Here is a 22,787-nt window from a genome sequence, read left to right on the forward strand (position 1 = left end):
AAGTTATTGTGCGCAAATTTTGTGGATGAAGCAACAATTAAAGGATTACGGAGTCAATTGTGATGACGTTAGTATTTATTGTGATAATACTAGTGCAATCGCTATCACTCACAATCCGGTGCTTCACTCAAGAACCAAACATATCGACATTCGACACCATTTCATAAGGGATCACGTTGAAAAGAAAAATCTGAAGATCGACTATATCCCTATGGAAAACCAAGTTGCTGATATTCTCACGAAGCCTTTATGCAAAACGAGATTTTCAACCTTAAGGCACGAGTTGGGAAAGATCGAAATGAGCTAAGTATAACTGATCTTAATTTCTCAATTTAAATTGATACTTGTACTCAAAATAAATTGTTTTACGTGATTAAATTGTTTACGTGTTTATATGTAAGTTTTTATTCGAAATTTTTATGTGATAAAATTCCAATGTGTTAGGAATTTATTCGTGTATTTGCATGTGTTATTTAACGTGAGATCATATGTCATGCAAATTAATTTGATGAAAGCAATTCGTGATTTATTTGATAATTTGTGTAAAATTGCATGTTTTAATGTGTTAATCAGTTTTTGAGTATGTGTTCATGTTTATGTAAATTAAGTAACTTGTTTGCATGAACAATTTGCTCTAAAATGCGATTTAATGTGTTTCGTGTATATGTTTATATGAAATAATGTGTTAAAATGCTTTATGTTATTTTTGTTAGTGTCTAAAATTTTAGAATCTGATTTTTAGCATGTTATTTTATACAAAGTTGTTTCTAAATATAAATTAGGAATATGTGTTTTAATTTTGCTAATTTCCTAAATATGTTTAATTTTTGATTGGTAAATTACCGTATATGTGTTTAATATTTTGGTATGTGTTATTAATTATTTGTGGAGTTATTTTTGCTACTAACGAGATGTTTGAGTGTGTTTATATTTGTGGTACACGTTTTTAAGAAGGAAATCAGGAGATAAAGGAGGAAAAATCAGAGTTTAATTGGGTATCAAACCTCCACCCATAAATTCCTACCCTTTCTAAACCTCCCCCCAACCAAAAACCTCCCCCATAATCCTCTCCTAGATCAAATCTTTCCAAACAGATTTACCCCCTCTCTCTCAATCGACACCCACATCTCACCTGTCAGTAAAATCACCCTCTCAATTGATCCCCATAAACAAATCTCAAGGAGATCAGAACCCAAATCCTTTCTTAATCTCAAAGTGTCTCTTCAAATCTCCACCCTATACACCTTACGTGCATAGGGTATTTCTAAAGAGGTGTGAGCATTAAATGCTCTTGTCTGATAATGATGACATCTTCTCTTTCCTTGTAACACCATCTAAAAAGATAACTCATCTACCCTAAGCTCACCCAATCGACACACCTCAACCAAAGGGTACAATTGAGAAGTCTCATATCTCTCTTAAAATCGAAAAACCCCTTCGAGTCACCCTCCTCATATAAACCCCACACTTATCTCTCAAAAACTCTTTCAAGACCTTCAGAATATCAGAAAACTCTCACTTGAAAATTATTCCTCTTCTAAATCGATATGATCATCATGGCGCAATCTGGAAGAAAGCAAGTTGATCCCATACTATCTCTCTCTCAACAAATATCTAATGGGATGATACTCAATCCTGAGTTTTTCAAACTAGGTTCTACCAACAAGGACACGGCCGAGAAAATCCTTCAAGCTCTAAAAGACTGCGGACTATTTGATTTCTTCACCTTCAATTATTTTGGAACTTTTGAAGAAGATGTAGCTGAATTTTATCTACATGCAGTCGTGGAAAAGGACTCAATCAAATCTAGAGTTGGAGGATCGGAAGTTTCAATAACTGAGAACGATATACACAAGTGCTTCAATTTTCCTGAATCTCAGTTCATGCCAGAATCTCACAGCTATGTTGTTCAAAATTTTTGGAACGAGATTCGTGGCCCTACGGCTCCAATATTTTCTGATGTTTCCGGCCACAAGAATTTTTTGAAGATTGAATATGAGATGTTGGTGGACATGATCTACAAAATTCTTGAAAATAAACTGGGAAGTACTGAAGATTTGACCGCATCAACCGTATGCCTGATGGACGGAATTATGAAGGGAATCAAATTCAAATGGGCAAGATTTATCTACAGGAAGATGATGTTGTTTGTGCAATCTACCAAACCAATGAACAAACCGGCTGTGGTTGATCGATTCTATCAAAACATTGGTTATGGTCTCATAATTGGAGAACTACTCAGACAGAAGAAAATTCCAATGAGAAAGCACAAGAATGTTGGAATTTATAGAGTTTTGTTCAGAAAATTCAGTCTGAATTTTGGAAAAAGATCAAGTCAAAGAAAAGGACAAGAATGTGGCAGTTCAACAAGTTCAAGAACACCTCAGAGTTCCAGACCGAGAAATAGCAAAGCAATCTCAACCTCAAGTAATCAAGTAGGATCAAGCAATCGATCAGGAAGAGATCAAGAAGCCATCAGTACGGCTATGGCAGTGGTTCCACTCAAATATGCCGAACCAAACATGTAAGCCGAAGGAGTTGATGATACAACAAGAATGGAATTTGCAGGAGTTGATGTGCAAATTTCAAATGATCTACAAAGAAGGCTCTCGAGTCACTCTGTAGCCGAAGAAAGTGCAGGACCGATGATATTTGACTCAGAACTCATTCAAGATGATCCAGAATTGTTAAAGGAGTTAATGCAAGTGAAAACTTGGAGAGAATGGAAGCTTGAAAGATATCACTCTTTCATGTCAAAAATCACCCCAGATTTGATAAGGAGTGAAGATTTTTCCTAGGAATGGTGCGGAACTAATGTGATGCTCGAGGCACTCAACATGGATTTAAATCAAGTCTATCACTTGAAGCTACATGAAAAAGAAATCAGACGCAAGGGAAAAGCACCAATCAGAGAAGGAGACACGGCTCAAGACCGGTTAACCGAACAAGAAAGACGGAATGAGATATCACTTCAGTTAGCTCTACAAAGGTCAGTTTATGACACACACCATTATCCAGGTAATACATCTCTTGTGGATAATGAGCTTTTTGATGAAAGAACTGAAGGGACGGCACTCATTGATGTACCAATCATGAGCACCGAAAATCATATGGATATACCTGTAAAAGTCCATGATGCTTCTCTATTAATATCTGATCTGACCCCCACACCAATGAATGTGACTCTTGAGTGCAATGAAAGAATTGTGGGATCTGATGAAACCAAAGTGTCAGTACGAGAAGAATTTAGAGGAGAAGTGTCAGAAAAGAAGAGATATACCAGTGGAAGTTGCAGTTGGAGTTGCTATTGAAAACAGGGAGCAATTATCCAGTGTATTGCCAATACACAATACCGAGTCTACTATGCACATCATGGACCCTGTTCCACAAAATGAAGATTTACTTACAGAGAACTACACGAGAATAGAGGTCTTAGAAGAAGAAATTGGTGATCTCAATCAAGAAGCCGAATCACCTGAAGAAGAAGGGATGCAACTCATTGACACAATTATTCTCACAGATCCGAATAGAAGTCCATTCGGATCCCCTCAAAACTTTGTGCAGATAGATGAACAAGAAGATGGCATATTTTCATCCTTATTTGCCAAGGTTGCCGAATCCAGTGATGTTGTATGTCAAACAATTGGAGAAAAGTTGGTTGAACAAAACCAAATATTAGAACAACAACACACGGATACCCGAGTCAATCTGAAAGAATTAATGGAGCATCAAAATTCTTTGAAGACACAGATTGACAAATCAGAAAGAATCTTGAAAGGAAAAGTGACGAAAGGCTCACTGTAAGTCATTCAACTCATGAAGAAGGAACGTGAAGCTGCTGAAAAGATTCACAACGAACGTCACTTGCGACAAATCAAGGCGATTCAAGACCAAGAAAGCTGAATCAACAAACTTGAAGTTGAACTCGCAGTTACAACAAACAAGCTGGACAACGTACAAACCGTTTCCATTGAAACACACAATAGTGTTGAAACTGTGAAGGCAAACCAAGACCGAGACTTTAAGACCCTTGCATTTTTGGTTGATAACGCCAAAAGGGGGGAAGAAATTCTCAGTCACTTGGCTTTGCAACAACAAGAATTTATTCTTGGAAGTCAACAACAACCAGTAATATCTACTCAAGGTAGAGACCGAAGTCGCGGACAACCCTCAAAAGAACCATCTCAAATTGGTTTTGCTCAGTTCGCGAATCATAGTCTTGGTACGAGTACATCGAAAGTTGCTGAAACTCGTGGCTGGTTTGAATGTTCAAAAGGTCCTGCCACTCAGATAACCGTATGGACGAAGGAAAATCTACCATACATGATCAAGAAATGGCCTGCAGCCGATCAAGCCCAATGGATCTGGGACAAAAATAAAGAAGAAGAAGGTAAACGGAGAAGAACCGAGATGTGGTATGAACTAAGAGATTTCACTGGAAATATGGGCGTGAATCTTGGAGAAGAAAGAAGCTTCAAAGAATGTGTTGTATGGTGGGAAGCTGGAGTTCTTCCGGGCACCAATATCAAGGAAGCTTTCGGATACTACATGGCTGGGCAAGTTACAAAGAGATTCCAGAATGCAAAGCTCAAAGATGATTTCTTCAAGCTCAGGGAACATGTCAAGGATATTTTGAAGAAAGACATGGGAGTGAAGAAACCCAGAAGGTAATCTAGAAAATTCTCTTAAGCTGATATTTTCTATTTTCGAACCTCTGTTGCGTTTTTCTCTATAAAATCCGAAATATATCAATAATAATTTCTCATGGTCTATTTTGAGTCTTTAATTTTATTTGATTAATGTAATTAGACTTTCGTGAATTAAAAGACAAGAAATATGTCAAACGCACGACAAAATTAAAAATTGATGATGATCAAAATAAAAATAATTCAAGATGCATTTAGGAGCTTGTCTAAAAATTAATTCACAATTTTCTTTTGATTGTGTCTAGAAAACCATTGTAAACTCATCTTGGCTTTGTCAAATAAAATTGAGTAAAAAGATTATTTTTCAAAGACTTAAAGCCAATGACTGAGTATAGGTTTTGGCATTATCAAAAGGGGGGAAATATATATACCTCGATTGGTTCTCCCTTGGATCTAGGGCTTTCTCGATTGGTTCTCCCTGCTTTCTAGGGTTTCGGCAAACTTGATCGACTTTCGGCATTCAACCGGCCAGTCAGCAACCGTAAGGCGATGAGTATACGTGAGCTTGTAGCGTCAGCAGCAGATATGAATCTGGAGGATGATGAGGATGGCGTGCGATTTGAGGAGGAGGTTTACGAGAATCCAGTGCAGCCCCCTGTGCGTACTACATGGACATTGGTCGGAAGATTTTTAACCGATAGAATTATGAAAGTAGAGGTGATGAAGAGGGTGATGGCCTCGGCTTGGCGACCTCTCATGGGGATAGAGATAACAGATGTACTTCCGAACCTGTATCTCTTTACGTTTTTTGATGAAACTGATATGCGCCGGGTGTTGGAGGAGGGGCCCTGAGCGTTTGAGAACACGACATTAATTTGTCAAGTTTTGGAGGACGGAGTCGATCCAACGCAGGTGGTTTTGAACACTGTGGATTTCTGGTTACAGGTTTATGATATCCCTTTGGGATACCGTACGGTGAAGGTGCTTGAACGGATTGGAGATTTCGCGGGGGTATTTATACGGTATGATGAGCGTAACTTTGAGAGATCATGGACCTCGTTTTATCGGATACGTATAACGCATGATGTAACGGTGCCATTGAAACGCCGTATGAAGATGATTATACGGGATGGGACATGGACGTGGATAAATTTCAAGTACGAGCGTCTACATATGTTTTGCTTCTTTTGTGGAATAATGGGGCATACTGATAAGTTTTGTTTAGCTGCTCGGCGTTCTTTGTTAACTCCGGAACAGTACATGTTTGGTGCAGCAATGAGGGCGGGGGGACATAGCCCAACCAAGTTAATAGGGGATAAATGGTTCAAGCTAGGGCAAGAAAGGAGGAAGGAAATTGGCTACGGTATGGGGAGATACGGGCAGGCTTGTGCAGTGGGTGAGAGGGCGGTGGTGGCAGGATTAGGGGGGCGGGTGGCGAAAGTTGGGGTGGCGGGTGAGGGTGGGGTTCGACAACCGGAAGTAGTAAAGGAGAAAGAGGTTGCTGGGGAGGATGAGGGGGTGAGGGTGGATCCAAAAAGGCGAAGAACGGAGGGTGAGGCTGGGCGGGGGATGGTTGTGGGTGTGAGTGTGGATTCGGACATTACGGCCTCGGTGCCACCGGAGGATGGGGATTGTAGGGTAAGCCGGGTTGATGAGGGGGTAGTGGAGGAGGATATAACGATGACAGACGTTCAAAAAAACTTGCAGATGGCGGGTGCTGCGGTGCAGACCGGCCCGATCCAATGAGTACATTGAGCTGGAACTGCCGTGGCTTGGGTAATCCACGGACAGTTCGGGAAATTGAGGACATGGTGTCCCGTAAGAAACCCGACTTTGTATTTCTGATTGAGACCAAGGTTAACCGGGATCATGCAGAACGACTTCGGGTTAAGCTTGGTTTTGATGGTCTTTTTAATGTTGATAATTCTGGACTGAGTGGAGGCTTGGCATTATTATGGATGGAAAACAGTACATCGAATTTAACAGGTTATTCTGATAATCATATAGATATTGAAGTAAGTATGCCGGGGTTTAGTAAGTGGAGGATGACTGGTTTCTATGGCTTCTCGAAACGTCCACAGAGAAGGGAGTCATGGATCTTATTCGTTCATTAGCAGGAAAATCTGATCTGCCGTGGGTAATCATTGGAGATTTTAATGATCTCTTATATCAGTATGAGAAACGAGGAGGAAATCCCCATCCAGATAACTTGTTACGGGGTTTTGGAGAGACAACTGAAGAGTGTGGCTTGACACAATTACCGATGTCTGGATATCCATTTACTTGGGAAAAGGGGAAGGGCACTCCAAACTGGATTGAGGAAAGACTAGATAAGGTGTTGGCCACTCAGGATTGGAGAGAGCTGGTAGCCGATGCAAGTGTGCAGAATATTCTAACCAGAAAGTCAGATCACTCAGCTCTTTTCCTTGGGATTCTCAATCTTCGGGAAAGGAGGGGTGGCCTGAGAAGAGGGTTTCGATTTGAGATGGCATGGCTACATGATGAAGGATGTCGAGCGGTGGTGGAAAAATCGTGGGGCGAAGGGAGAAGTAGGGGATTGCAGGAGTGTGTCACATTATGTGGTGACCGGTTAACACGCTGGGGTGGAGACCGATTCCACAAGTTTGGTGAAAAAATATTGTGCTTGCGGAAAGAACAACTGCGCCTCAGAGGGTGTACGGATCCAGTGTCTCTAGCTGAGTTTCAGAGATTGGAAGAATGCTTGACACGTGTAGAATTGCAGGAAGATACTTACTGGAGGCAGAGGGCCAAACAGCATTGGCTCAAGGGTGCGGATGCAAACACCAGATTTTACCACAGGTATGCTTCTCATCGAAAGAAAAAGAATGCTATTACTAAAATTATGAATGATAATGGGGATTGGATTGAGGGGGATGCCATGAGAAATATTATCTTGGATTATTATCGTAGTATTTTTTACTCAAGTTCTCCTGCAATTAATAATGATTTCTTTGAGGGTATACAACCACGTGTAACGGCTATACAGAATGAGGGGTTATTGCGCCCTTTTGAAGAGAGTGAGGTTAAATCAACATTGTTTTCAATGTATCCTGATAAAGCACCAGGCCCGGATGGGATGAATCCTGGATTTTATCAGCACTTCTGGGATGTGGTGGGGACTGATGTATCTTCATATATTGTCAATTGTCTGAATACTTGTTCGTTACTTGGTCAGCTGAATGAAACGAATATTATTTTGATCCCGAAGAAGAAAGCCCCGGAGATGGTCTCTGACTATAGACCGATTGCTTTAAGTAATGTCATTTATAGGATTATGGCCAAAGTTATTACTGCCAGAATGAAACCACTAATGGAAAATATTATATCTGAGTCCCAAAGTGCGTTTATCTCTGAGAGACTAATCACAGATAACATATTGATAGCTGCGAAAGTTGGACATTATTTAAACAAGAAGCAATGTGGACTAGCAGGTTGGGGGGCTTTAAAGCTGGATATGGCAAAGGCCTACGACCGTATGGAATGGTCCTTCTTGCAAAACATGCTAGTGGCGTTGGGATTTGATGAAAGATGGGTGGAGTTGTTGATGATGTGTGTAACCACGGTGTCTTATAGTGTACTGGTTAATGGTTCATGGAGTGATCAAATAATTCCGACTCGTGGTTTACGGCAGGGTGATCCCCTATCGCCCTATTTATGTATTATTTGTGCTGAAGGACTTTCACTATTATTACAACAGGCACAGGCGAAGGGAGAGATACATGGATGTAGAGTTGCTAGAGGCGCACCTTCTATTACCCACCTATTTTTTGCTGATGATAGCTTGCTTTTTTTCAAAGCAAATGCCCAAGAAGCAGGTGTGATTAAATGTTGTCTGGAAAAGTATGAAGAAATGTCTGGTCAGGCTGTCGACTATCATAAATCGAGTATTTGTTATAGTAAAAATACCAGAGATGAAATAAGGGAAGAGGTTGCCAGTATATTGGGAGTGGTACAGGCTCAGAATTTTGGGAAGTACTTAGGGCTTCCATCATTTGTGGGCAGAAATAGAAGGGCAGCTTTTTCTTATATTGAGGATAAGATAAGACAAAGAATTAGCTCTTGGAATAAGAAACTCTTGTCACAAGCAGGGAAGGAAGTCCTATTGAAAAGTGTGGCTCAATCTATGCCTACCTTCTCAATGAGTGTCTTTTTACTGCCCACCTCTCTATGCACTGCCATTGAGCGAACCATGAATCGGTACTGGTGGAGGTCAAACAATGATCAAGGTATTCATTGGAAAGCATGGGATAAGTTATGTATCCCGAAGAAATATGGAGGATTGGGGTTTAAGGAGTTGCAGGCATTTAACCTTGCTATGCTAGGTAAGCAAGCGTGGCGTTTTCTGACACAGCCACAATCATTGGTTTCAAGAGTTTATAAAGCCAGGTATTATCCCACTAATTCTTTTTATGATGCATGCTTGGGGAATAACCCAAGTTTTTGTTGGAGAAGTATTTTGGCAGCACAAAAGTTGATTTGTGGGGGAGTTAGGAGAAGAATTGGGAATGGCCAGTCAACATTAATATGGGATCATCCTTGGTTGCATGATGAAAGTCGGCCACAAATATTAACGGAAAAACCACCCCAGTTGGCACAGGCAAAGGTAGTGGGTCTGTTGGATCAACTGACAGGAACCTGGGATAAAGATATTCTCACAGATATTTTCATACCTGAGGATGTGGAGCGAATTTTGAAAATACCTGTGTCACCAGATTATGAAGATATGTGGTACTGGTATGGGGACCCAAAAGGTGAATATTCTGTTAAAAGTGGATATAGAACAGTAATTGGAGAATATACCCAACCAGTGGGGACATTTGATAAATGGCAGAAATTGTGGAAACTTAAAATCCCCCCAGGTGGAAAACATTTTTATGGAGAGCTCTGAGTGATATTTTGCCCACTACAAGGAACCTACTTATAAAGAGGGTTGATATTGATCCAACATGTGCTATATGTGGAATTGGACATGAAGATGTGGTGCACTCTTTGGTTGCGTGTGATTATACGGCAGACATTTGGGCACAATCCCACCTTCCAATCCCTAATAGTGTCACAAATATTTTTAGTGATTGGTTTAATGATTTGATGAATGTTTTAGATGATGATGGGATTATTTATGCAGTGGCGATTCTCTATTATATTTGGCGCACAAGGAATGGAGCTGTATGGGATGCGTACTTGCCCAGACCTCGGAAGGTGATTGTAATGGCATCATCAGCTCTGAGTGCTTGGAAGTTGGCCCACCACCAAAGCCCAAATCTGCTGTCCAACACTGTGAATTCGGATCATCATATACTAGTGGCCGAACACACTGTAGCGCCGGTGCCCATGCAAGTGAGTGTTGCTGCCATGCCGAACACGGTGCTGCATCAACCACAGCAGTCCACGCCAAGCAACTCACGCCATACTCAGAACATGACGGATCAATGTTACTTCGATGCGGCATACGACCCACGAACAAACAAAGCAGTGGTGGGAGCTATTATTCTAAATGGGCAAGGGGGATATATTTCGGCTATGACTACTCCAATGATAGATTGTTTTTCACCCCTAATGGCGGAAGCTTTCGCATGCAAGGAAGTTTTATCGTGGTTGAGAAACCGCGAAATAAAGTCTATCGAGCTCTACACGGATTGTTTGGTGCTTCAGCAATATTTGTCGTCTAGGACACACTCGTCACGATCCTACTTGGGTTATGCCATTGATAGTTGCAGGACTAGTATATCGACTTTTGATTATTGTTTTCTTCATTATATTCCTAGATTAGATAATTATTTAACGCATACATTAGCATCTACTGCTTTTACTCACTCAACTTTTATGTGCTGGGACACAGATCCACCAGCTTCTATTGCTGCATATTTTGAATAAAATGCCGTACAGGCTCCTTTCAAAAAAAAGGGGGGGGGGGGGGGGGGGGGGAAATTGTTAGGAATAAAGTGTAATGATTTTGATATGCCAAATATGTATTTGTAGATCCCCCAATTTTATTTTATAGGTCTAGTAGAGTCTTAGACCATGATCAGGAAATTATTTAAGTTGCAAAAGAGAAAAACAGAGGAAGATGCATGAAAATGGTAGAAAAAGATATCAAGCCTAAAATCAAGAATTTGTCTGGAGAAAATGGCAAATTGAAGAAGAAGAAGAATGATAATATTCACGTCAATGCTACTCAAAAAGGAGTTCCCAGGAGAATTTTCGTTGAAGAAAATTACGATTGGAAGATTGCATGAAATTAACTTGGAGATCAAGCATCTATGGAAAGAAAGGAGTACATCAAAGAAGATTGGAGATTTAATCAAAGGTTGTATGGATGAAGTGGATGATGTTTGATATATTATGTGAAATGGCTCAAGTTCAAAACTCACTATCAACAATTTTATAAGGTAAAATTTGAGAAGCCAAATTAAATTAAATCTGATGGTTCTCAAATTAAATTAAATCTGATGGAGTTGGGCGCTAGTCTAGCATTGGGCGCCGAAATTGAAATTAAATCTGATGGGGGAGCAAGTTTCACATGGAATCAATTCAAGATGGGGGCCAAGTTTCACATGGAATCAATTCAAGATGGGAGCCAATGTAGAATTGAAAATGGGCGCTAGTCTAGCATTGGGCGCCGAAATTGAAATTAAATCTGATGGGGGAGCAAGTTTCACATGGAATCAATTCAAGATGGGGGCCAAGTTTCACATGGAATCAATTCAAGATGGGAGCCAATGTAGAATTGAAAATTGGGAGCAAGTTTCACATGGAATCAATTCAAGATGGGGGCCAAGTTTCACAAGGAATCAATTCAAGATTGGGGCCAATGTAGAATTGAAAATTGGGAGCATGTGAAGGCCAATGTAGAATTGAAAATTGGGAGCAAGTTTCACATGGAATCAATTCAAGATGGGGGCCAATGTAGAATTGAAATTGGGAGCAAGTTTCACATGGAATCAATTCAAGATGGGAGCCAATGTAGAATTGAAATTGGGAGCCAATTCAAGTTGTAGATGGGAGCCAATGTAGAATTGAAATTGGGAGCCAATTCAAGTTGTAGTATGGGTTTCAAGATGGGAGCCAATGTAGAATTGAAATTGGATGGCGTATGGGTTTCAAGATGGGAGCCAATGTAGAATTGAAATTGGGATGGGAGCCAATGTAGAATTGAAATTGGGATGGGAGCCAATGTAGAATTGAAATTGGGATGGGAGCCAATGTAGAATTGAAATTGGGAGCCAATTCAAGTTGTAGTATGGGATTCAAGATGGGAGCCAATGTAGAATTGAAATTGGGAGCCAATTCAAGTTGTAGTATGGGATTCAAGATGGGAGCCAATGTAGAATTGAAATTGGGAGCCAATTCAAGTTGTAGTATGGGATGCAATTCAAATTGTTGTAGTATGGGATGCAATTCAAATTGGGGACCAATTAAAAGAAGACATTGAGGAGCGAGCAATTGAATTGAGATGAGCCAATTGCAAGTCAAAGTCAATTGGGAGTCAATTACAAAGGAGAAATTGAAATTGGGTGGAAGTTCAAAGCCAATTTGAAGTCTGAGAACACCCAGACGTGAGAATGAAGAAGATGAAGAAATCTAATAACACCCAGACGTGAGAATGAAGAAGATGAAGAAGAACTTACAGTGAAAATATTCTCACAAGGAAAAATACTAGTCTAACTAGTATGGGATTAAAATGAAGATTATTTTTAAATCCCAAAGATACAAGGACCACTTCAGAGCTGATCAAAGAAGCCATTCTACACCAAAACAGAGACCCAGATATTCCCACTCAACGTTAAACCAGAAGAATATCAGATGAAGTTTGGGAGCTCATTTACATGGAGATGAAACTCCAAAAACGGCTAGCTTATCTCTTTCTGACATCTTTGCAGAAGATAAGATAAGATCTCTGAAAAAAGATACAAGATTTCAAAAATGAGATCGTCTCTATCCAACGGACAGATCCTCATTACCAGTTATAAAATGATGAAGATATGAAGACTTGAAGATCACGGAACAATATGAACTCACAAAGAGCAAAGAGCAAAAATCCCATTTGGTACAGAGCATACCAAAAATCTTCAATTGAGAAGTGAGAAAAGAAAAAGAACTCAGAGAGCTTCAAGAGAAAAGTATTCTGAGAGTTCTTAAACAGAGCAAAACAGAGCATAAAAATCAAGTGCTTTACTTGATTCATCCAAAGAGAGAAAACACTCAGAGCGTTCAAGAGAAATCTTTCAAGAGTGTTCATCTTCATCAAAGAGACCTGCGCATCATTGAAGATCAACTACAGAGTCTCAGAAGTCGGAAGCAAGACAACACTTGTTTTGGAGCAAAACAAGAGAAGGGAGGAAAGTAGCACGGATCTGTGAAATCCTAGATTGTTACACGGAGCTGTGAGATCCGAAGCAGTAGTGTCGGAGGCACTGGATGTGATTGGTGTGGGCTTAGTGATCAAAGCACCAGATCACGGATACGTTTCTACCGGAGTGTGGAAGACGGGGGGAAAGTAACGCGGAGTCGTGAAATCCTGGGATAGTAGCGCGGCGACATGAAACCCGAAGCAGCAGTGTGGTGTCACTGGGCGTGATTAGTGCGGGCTTTGTGATCAAAGCACTAGATCACGGAAATTCATTGTATCTTGGAACCAAGAAGTGGTAGATATAGTGAATTGCTCTTGGAAATAAGAGCAAGTGGAGTAGGAGGATTACACCACCTCGCGAACCACTATAATTGTCTTGTGTTCTTTACTGCTTTCTTTACTTACTGCTCTTTACTTAATTGCTCTACACGAGATATAACCTCACACAATCTCACACACACTTTATCTTTATTTATTTCCGCTGTGCACAATACTCTAACAATCTAGTTAAGAGTTTTGGTTTATCTCTGTCTTAGCAATTGTTGTGCTGTGCGAAAAAGTTTGAAAGTCTATTCACCCCCCCCCCCCCCCCTCTCTAGACTTTCACCTTACCTCTTTTGGGACCAAAAATAGGTTTGAGAGCGGGTATTTATCCGAGTCAAAATTTGTCCCTAAATTGGGTCAACTATTTTTGACTGCTAGGCTGATCCATTATACAAAGTGTGTGGATTGGATTAATCTTTCAAATCTCTCGTGATGATGATGAAGAAAGATTTAGCTCAAAATCTATTATTCTCACTTGATAAATTTGATGATTGGAAAGTTCGTATGCAGGTACACTTATCGGCTTTACACGATGAAATGTGGGAAGTTATTTCCACTGGCCCTATCAAAATATTAAAAATCAATACGGCGTTTGTCCTATCCCCGGATGCTCCACAGTACGTACAAAAGCCTAAACCCGAATGGACATCGGATGATAGAACACGGAATAATCTTGACAATATTGCAATGGATATTCTATTCAAAGCCGTGGATGATACAATATTTCCGAAGATCCGAAATAGTGCTACCGCAAAAGAAATTTGGGAAACTCTCATCAAGATTGGCGAAGGAGATGAACAAGAAAAGGATAATAAGCTCACAATCTCCATGAAGAAGTTTGAAGATTTCAAAATGCTCTCAAATGAAAGTGTTGCAGACATGGAAGCTCGAATGATCAAAGTTCTTGGAGAGATTAGTGATCTTGGCAAAAATATTAGCCAAAAAGAAATTAATCTCAAAATCCTACGAGGCTTACCATCTGCATGGGATATGATGGTTACGGCTATGCGCGATCACCGAGATCTAAGAATGTTGTCAACAGACAAATTATTTAGTGATCTAAAAGCATATGAGTTCGAAATGAAGGCCAAAGATGATGATGTTCATGAACTCCTACGGGCTCCCGGGGTGCTTGAGTGCTGGGGCCACTACGCGCCCTCGGAAGGGGCGGAGGTGGGGGTGCTGGGTCTCCCCGACGCAGCCCACCTGCGATGCGGTTGAGTGCGTTCGCCGCCTGCTCGAGTATGGCGGCATCTTCCTGGGAGGTCGGGACCTGCGGTGGCGCGGGTGGCACCGTCCCGCCGAGAGGGCAATTGTTAGTGAGACGACCCCGGAGGTCCTCCACGGCCCCCTGCCGACTCCCGTTGATCTGATCTCGGAGGTCCCCTCCCGCCCCTACGGGCATGGTCTGCCGACTTGCTGTGTTCCCATTGGGGTGGTTGGCGAGGGAGAGGTCGCGTGTGTGGCGCGAACCCTGCGAGTTGTGGGTGTTTGACCCGGATCTTGTCATTGCTGTCAATGAAGGATAATAGGGAGACGCTTAAGCTTGCACAACCGCTCTCAACAAGAGCACTAATGATGGATTATATGAACCCGGGGGTCCGGACTATACAACCTGTATATGAAATGGAATATAAAGAACGAATAATAAAATGATAAATATTGTATTAATTGGACATAAAATGCTATTACAGAGATTCGGGACGTGTAATAACAAGACAAAGGTTGTAGGAAAGTATGAGATGCCTAATTAGGACACCGGGGGGGTGTTTATATACTCCCCGGCTGCTACGGGCCCTGGGCCCGCGGGAGGAGCCGCGGGACTCGCTCTACGCGAGGACCCGGCCCTTGGCCGTGCACGGAGCTCGGCTAAGGGGCCGAGCGTGGGCTCGACCGAGCCCATGAGGGCCGAGGCCGAGCCCACGGGGCTCAGCCGAGCTCAGGGGGTCGGCCCACGCTGACCCCGGGGTGGTTCGTCCTGTCTCGCGGGTGGGTACGGGGTCCGACCCGATTCGTATATCCTGCCCCGCTCCGACTCCGTGATTATTCCATCAATTAACATTTTTTGTGAACAATATAAAAGGGAAGCTTTCTATTTCATGTAGCATTGAAAAGCAATCCGAATTATTACAAAATACATATAGAAAGTAATTAGAAAAAGGTTGAGAAAGGCAGAAAATTAAATCTAAGTGCTCAACACTTCATCTAACAATTCCGATCCCCACGAAGCCACCCATCCATGCATCCAGCCTGCATTCAAACGTACTAAAAGTTAGAGATCAAAGACAATTTATATCATGGATCAGGGAGGTCATGGGTTCGATCTTCGGTGGGAGCGTTAATGACTCTTTGTGCTTCAATAGGTTGAGAAAGCAGTTATGAACAGATACTACATTGTAACAGAGTCAGTAGTACTTAAAAAAATTATCATGAACCAGAGTCTACATAACATTATGGACCTTGAATCAAAACGACGAGGTACAGAATTCATACTCGTGATGTACATAATTTCCTAATACGATATAAAAAATCACAACACAAGACACATATATACATGTTATATATTTACTTATTTTTCAAATTTGATTTAGGTACATAATTTGTGTTTATATGCACAAAATTTTACAACACAAAGATACAAAAATACATAATATAAGACACAATTATAAATTTATTTCAGGTACAAAATTCATACTTTTAATGGTATAGAAATTTGTAACAGAAGACACAAAACTCATAATATAAAGACATATATACACATGCACTAGGGTACACAGTGCATTGTGAACCCTGGTCCTTAAGGATCAGAGAATAAGACACGAGACCCAAAAAAAAAACAAATAATAAAACTAACTAAAAATCACAACTCACCGGTAGTTCACTGTAATTGTCTGTCAACGATCTCACGCTCCAGCTGAAAACAAGAACATAACGCATTTAAGAATGCGTAGGCAATGTTGTATAGCATAATAAATCTTGCATATATATAAACTTTATGTCACCTGCATAATAGTCTCCAGCTTGATTTCCAAGGTGGATCTTTCTATGATCATCATCTCGACTACCAGTTTGCAGCTGATATGAGAAGGAAAACAAAGAGACAATTCAATTTTAAGATTTTATTGTTGGACAGTGAATTTGTTTGAAAAAGAAAATTAATAATCCCTCCATACTCTCTCCGTGATCTTCTTCTAATTTCTTGGAGTAACTGAGTGCAACCAGCACTTATCCTACAAGCCCCAATGCTGCATATACAGTTAAGCTCCATGATTAGAACTGAGTATATAACTATATGTTAGTATCAAATATCATATATATATATATATATATATATAAAGAGTTAATTCCAGCAATGGTCCCCCGAGTATGATGATTTTCCAGATTTGGTCCTAGACTTTTAATTTGGACAATTTAACCACTCGTCTATTAAATTTTTTCCAATTGAAGTCCTTCCGTCAATTGTTTGTTAAGTCACCGTCAATTACAGGGGCAAATTGGTACTTTTACTTACTAAGCGTATTTATACTCTTCATTTCACCATATATACGGGAATAAATACAAGCGTATTGTTTTTCCTCAGTCCGTTTTGCCGTATGCTTCTCGATGGGAATTTGATACCGCCGTCACCTGGCGCCTCAGCCGGCATGGCTTGGCGGATCAGAGATTCCATGCTACTCCATAAGTAGGCCCAACTGGAGAATTAATTTCCTGGAGCAAGTATACCAATAAGAAGGATAAGAAGAAGAATTATATGTTTTCCTTGTTTTATCATATGTTTAGGTCTAAATCGGGTGATCTGGATTCGGATTCGGAGCCCAGGGTGTCGAATTCGGATGATCGGTGTAGCACTATGCCGCCGTCGTCTCCTTCGTGGCTCTCCACAATTGTCGCAGGTCGTCGGGGGGAGAAAACCCGGTCGCTTTCGTTAGACGAAGCTACAATCGGAGTGAGGCAGAGAACACTCCGAAATTGTGACAGAGAAATGTCACCGGCTAGGTACTCCGATGAGGAGAACGAAGAGGATTACCAGGGCGGATTGAGCGGGCAGTCGTCGCCAGCATGGAAACAGACACCGAGAAAGACTCTGACGTAGCATAGAGGCGGCAGCAGCAAAGTTGGTCTCGGCCGGAACGCGTTTTGTTTGAGTCCATTGGTGTGGGCCAGCCCTAACGACGGTGGAATCAAAAGGGGATACCGCCATTGGAGATGGTGTATCCCGGCGAGATTAGATCTCCCGCGAAGTCCTGCTTCCATAATGCGACGTCGTTCTGCAAGAACAGATCGAGAAAACTTGCGAATTTCGGAAGGTCCTGTCACAATTTCGGATGTATTCCTGCCTTCTTGAAGATAAAGAGCTCTCGCTGCTATATCTTGTAGACATCTCGCTGCTAATTCGTTGGAAGGTAGAGGAAGATGAATTGGGATGAGGGCTTCGGATGTATTCGGTGCTTCTAGGACTTCGGATGAGGAAGATGCTGCCGCGTAGAGTATGTGTATTTATTCCCGTATATATGGTGGAATGAAGAGTATAAATACGCTTAGTAAGTAAAAGTACCAATTTGCCCCTGAAATTGACGCTGACTTAACCAACAATTGACGGAAGGACCTCAATTGGAAAAAAATTTTAATAGACGGGTGGTTAAATTGTCCAAATTAAAAGTCTATGACCAAATCTGGAAAATCATCATACTTAGGGGACCATTGCTGGAATTAACTCTATATATAAACTAATGATAAAATGATACAACATCTTCCCTAAGTCCTTTCATGAATGCACACAAACTAGATTGTGTGAAATTTGCCTAACATGAATGCACACAATCTATCTTGGAGTAGTTTGTGTTCATTCGTATAGTAGATTGTGTGCATTCATAAAGGGCTTCACTGATCAGGGAAAGAGGTGATCTCATTGGATCCGTGAGACGGATTGAATCAATATGCAAATGTAATACTTATACTAGCAATTGTAATTACTAAATCAGGAATAAAATATTTGTTACTTATGGAAAAACATAATACAAATGTAATACTTTTACATTTCAATGTAAAAGTATTACTTTTTTCATCAAAAGTATTATATTTTTCCGTAATGTTGCACTTATAAAGAAAAATGTAATACTTTTGATGAAAAATATAATACTATTACATCAAAATGTAAAAGTATTATATTTTTTCATATAAGTAATAAATATTTTATTGATGATTTAGTATTACATTTGTTAGAATATAATAAATATTACATTTCATCTCGACCTAATCCGGGTCCCCCCCCCCCCCCCCCCTTAGTCCCACGACTATAGTGGCACTGGCAGAATTGATCCACGACTTTTGAACCTTGTAATTTTAGTCCACGACTATTGATTTTTTTGCAAAACTGGTCCTTCCGGCCACTTTTCCGTCAAAATTTCACCAAAAAAAAAAAATTCTCCATTTTTAGCCGGGTTAAAATTGACATTTTACTTATATCAAAAAATTAAAAGAAAAAAATTGATATTTGACTACATACAATATTACTGGGCTACATACTACTGCCCCAGGCGGCGGAGTTCCTGGAGCAGGCAGGGCTGTCAGTAAGTGGCGGAGCGACCGTGACGTTCCCCGGGCTAGTTGGCTTATCCGACAGCAGCATTGGAGTGGTACATGTACTCCGCCGCCTGGGGCAGTAGTATGTAGCCCAGTAATATTGTATGTAGTCAAATATCAATTTTTTTCTTTTAATTTTTTGAGATAAGTAAAATGTCAATTTTAACCCGGCTAAAAAAAGAAAAAAAAAATTCGGTGAAATTTTGACGGAAAAGTGGCCGGAATGACCATTTTTGCAAAAAAAAATCAATAGTCGTGGACTAAAATTGTAAAGTTCAAAAGTCGTGGATCAATTCTGCCAATGCCACTATAGTCGTGGGACTAAAAGTGCAAAAAACTCTATATATATAATCTGATGACTTTTGTGTTCAAGTACTTACCATGCAGAACTTCCCTTGAGCTTGATGGCAAGCTCCTGCATCTTATCATAGTCCAGAATCGGATGTTCACTAGATGCAGTTAAAAACATAGATACATATTTATCTTTTTTAATAACATACAAAAGCATAATATTTTTAGTTCTCAGAGAACAAAAACAAGTTAGTAGGTCAGAACTTACACTGTGGCAGTCATATCATCTATGACAGTAGCAGCGTCTGTTAGAAAAGTAACAATCAATTCTAAGAAGAATGTTATGCCAGAAGTCTCTTTCAGCCCATAGCACATCTTCATATAGTGATCAACATAGCCCTGCAACAAACCAGAATTATCAGTATATATATATATATAAATATATATATATATATATATATATATATATATATATATATATACACACACACGATATATAGATGCATATATGTCTGTTAAACTACTGATAAACTAGAAAAACCTCCTCCTACAACCGCACATACCAAATGATTCATAAACCAGTAACTATACAGATTTCATATACAACAGTTTTTGTTTTTATTTGAAGAAAAAGTACCAAAAAAAAAAAAAAAACTTAATTTTAATGGAAAAATAAAACAATTTTATTTTTTTTAAAAATGTCAAATTTGTACTCATCATGATGAATGATAATAGCAAGATAGATCAACCTTATACCCATAATCTTAGGGTTTTAATATGATATATGAGCACATATAGCACCTGTGCGTGTAGATACACACACACACACACACATATATATATATATATATATATATATATATATATATATATATATATATCAGGATTATCAGCATATGCACGATCATACACACTGACATATCAGCTTAAATGGAATGATTGTCGAACCGAGATCAAATTCTTCCCCTCAAAATTAAAACCTGAAATCCAACTCGATCAATTCCAAAACATAAAATAAAATTAAGCTCAAGCAAATTCTTATACAAAAAAAAAAAAAAAAAAAAAAAAAAAAAAAAAAAAAAAGGAAAATTAGAGATCAGAAAAACTGATATGCATTATGCAAGGATGATCTAATATAATTACTTCACGTTGCAGAGCTTCAATGTTTGCAATGAGGTGCTGCTGGAGGAGAGCAAGGTCCATTTTATCGCCTAGATAGAAAAGGAATGAAGAGATGAGAGAGAGAGGGAGAGAGCTAGAGAAAGGAGAGTACGTTTGAGTGAATGGAGAGTGAGGCCGGTGTATATATATATACCGAAAGCGGCATAGTCCACTTGTAACGGTTACATATCAGAGGGAGGGAGGAAGAGTGAATACTGAATAGTGATAATCTGTAAGGCGGTTTTATTTTGCAAAAAACTTCATATTAAAATTTTATATTTGAAAGTATAATTTTATTTTATTTTTTCTGACCACGAAACAATTGTTATACCATGGACTCGAGTCTATCTTGCTACTAGTGTTGGGGAGAGACTCCTGACCTCTGTTAAAGGACCAGATGCACAACTATTCACGCCAACCAAGCTAGTTAAATTTTAAACTAAAGTGTCATCTCGCACCATGAACCATTCCTGATTATTTATGCCACACCTGATCTTTAATAAGTGATATTTAGAGCCATAAACCATAATTTTTATTTTCGTCTAGAACTTTTTACAGGTTTCCTACACGTTACCAGTAATAATACTACTAACAAGGAATTTTTATTAGTTCTTTTCGTATTTTTTTTCTTTCACTATCGTATTATAATTTTTTTCGTATTTTTTTTTCCTAAATGTATAGGCCTGCTCTGCGTTTTTCACTTCTCGTTTCTCTGATACCAAACTCCGCAGAGCAGGCTTGATCGGGGAAATGAGAAGAGAAAAACGCAGAGCAGACTTATATGTTTAGAAAAAATACAGAAAAAAATAATACGAAGGCGAAAAAAGAAAAATACCTAAAAAAAAACTAATAAAAAATTTCATGTCTGCAATATTATTACCGGTAACCTGTAGAAAAACCTATAAAAAGTTCTAGACGAAAAAAAAAAAAATTTATGGTTTATGGCTCTAAATATTACTTTTAAAGATCATGGTGCGGCATGAATAATCAGGAATGGTTCATGATACGGGATGATATTTTAGCCTAAATTTTAAATATAATTGCAATGAGTTTGATTACTCTATTTCTTATTCTATTTTCTCTTTTCATTTTTCTTTTTCTCTAATAAAATTAGAACATGTGTGGACACCTAACATTTTATAAAAATTTAGGCCCTATTTGATACAATAATTAGCCTATCAATCAATTTTAACTAGTCTGATCACAATTAGTTGTTTTCTTTGGATAAACAACTAATATAAGTGTTTGATTAATTAGTTTTTTGTAACATCAATTTATTGTTCCAAAACACTAAAATTTAAAAGGCTGATCAAAACAGTTTTTTCGATCATCTTTTTGAAAAATTTGTATGTAATCAGCTATCACCTAACAACTAATTAACCAAACACCTTTCTACGATCAACTAATGATATCAACTAGTCAAACTCACTAACTTAATCAGTTAACAACTATTTATCAAACACACTCTTAGTCTTTTTAATAAACTAAGTTTTACTCTTTTTTTTTTTTAAAAAAAAAACAGTAAATTTTACTTTTAATCATCAACTATTTTGACATAAACGGAATGAATATTACTAATTAAATTAAATGTAGTAATAATGATGCTATCGTCTATAACTAAAGTGGAATTTCCTCTAATGGTCATTCATTTAATATACAGTATTGAGTTAATTGGCATCTTTATATGGTTAAAACATTTAAGGTGTGTTTGGTTTATGGGAGTTTACATATTAGGAATTAGAATCATTAAAATCATAGTTATTGTTTGGTTAACAACTTTTTAAAATACAATTATGTGATTGAATACCCTTTCAATTAAAAATCACATTTTTTAATTAAAAAGGCCGTATCATTCCATAATATATTTGGAATTTGGTTTTTAAGTTTGGGTTAACCTTCAATTTTTTGTTTTTCTATTTTCAAAATTTTTATACTCGTTATACGGGCATTTGGATTGCACATTAATGGCTCCATTCACCCCCTCACGTGTGCGGTGGGTTCCAAGCAACACGTGAACCGTAGTCGCTTATGGGTGGCGGTGAGGATTCGAACTCGTGTCCTTTGGTCTGGCTCTGATACCAAATAGAAGCATGTGTGCTCCATGTCAACTAAAAGCCTGGATTGCACATTAATGGCTATATGCGCACACGCCCCCAAGCCGGTGGGATTCGAACTCGTGTCCTTTGGTCTGGCTCTGATACCAAATAGAAGCATGTGTGCTCCATGTCAACTAAAAGCCTAAGCTAATAGTTGGATTGCACATTAATGGCTATATGCGCACACGCCCCCAAACAACACGTGAACTGCAGTCACTTATGGGTAGCGGTAAGATTCGAACCCATAACCTTTAGTCTGGCTCTGATACTAAATTGAAGTATGTGTTCCATCTCAACTAAAAGCCTAAACTGATA

At 39.2% G+C, this 22,787-nt stretch overlaps 2 protein-coding genes across 2 annotated transcripts; one reads left to right on the forward strand and one right to left on the reverse strand.

The window, feature by feature from the left end:
* Positions 1-6,738: 6,738 nt before the first annotated feature.
* On the forward strand, positions 6,739-10,541 carry LOC109188138. Its single transcript, XM_019338682.1, has 4 exons — positions 6,739-7,466; positions 7,593-8,776; positions 8,894-9,526; positions 9,769-10,541. Exons 1-4 carry the CDS (start codon positions 6,739-6,741, stop codon positions 10,539-10,541), a joined length of 3,318 nt encoding a protein of 1,105 aa, XP_019194227.1.
* A 5,678-nt stretch (positions 10,542-16,219) lies between these two features.
* LOC109188146 (histidine-containing phosphotransfer protein 2-like) lies at positions 16,220-20,418 on the reverse strand. The gene is made up of 6 exons (XM_019338695.1): positions 20,359-20,418; positions 19,484-19,614; positions 19,305-19,373; positions 16,515-16,586; positions 16,344-16,416; positions 16,220-16,255 (listed from the first exon to the last, which is right to left on the reverse strand). Exons 1-6 carry the CDS (start codon positions 20,416-20,418, stop codon positions 16,220-16,222), a joined length of 441 nt encoding a protein of 146 aa, XP_019194240.1.
* Between the last annotated feature and the right edge of the window lie 2,369 nt (positions 20,419-22,787).

This window comes from Ipomoea nil, unplaced genomic scaffold, assembly GCF_001879475.1.
Source record: "Ipomoea nil cultivar Tokyo-kokei standard unplaced genomic scaffold, Asagao_1.1 scaffold0191, whole genome shotgun sequence".
In the NCBI taxonomy this organism is placed as follows: Eukaryota; Viridiplantae; Streptophyta; class Magnoliopsida; order Solanales; family Convolvulaceae; genus Ipomoea; species Ipomoea nil.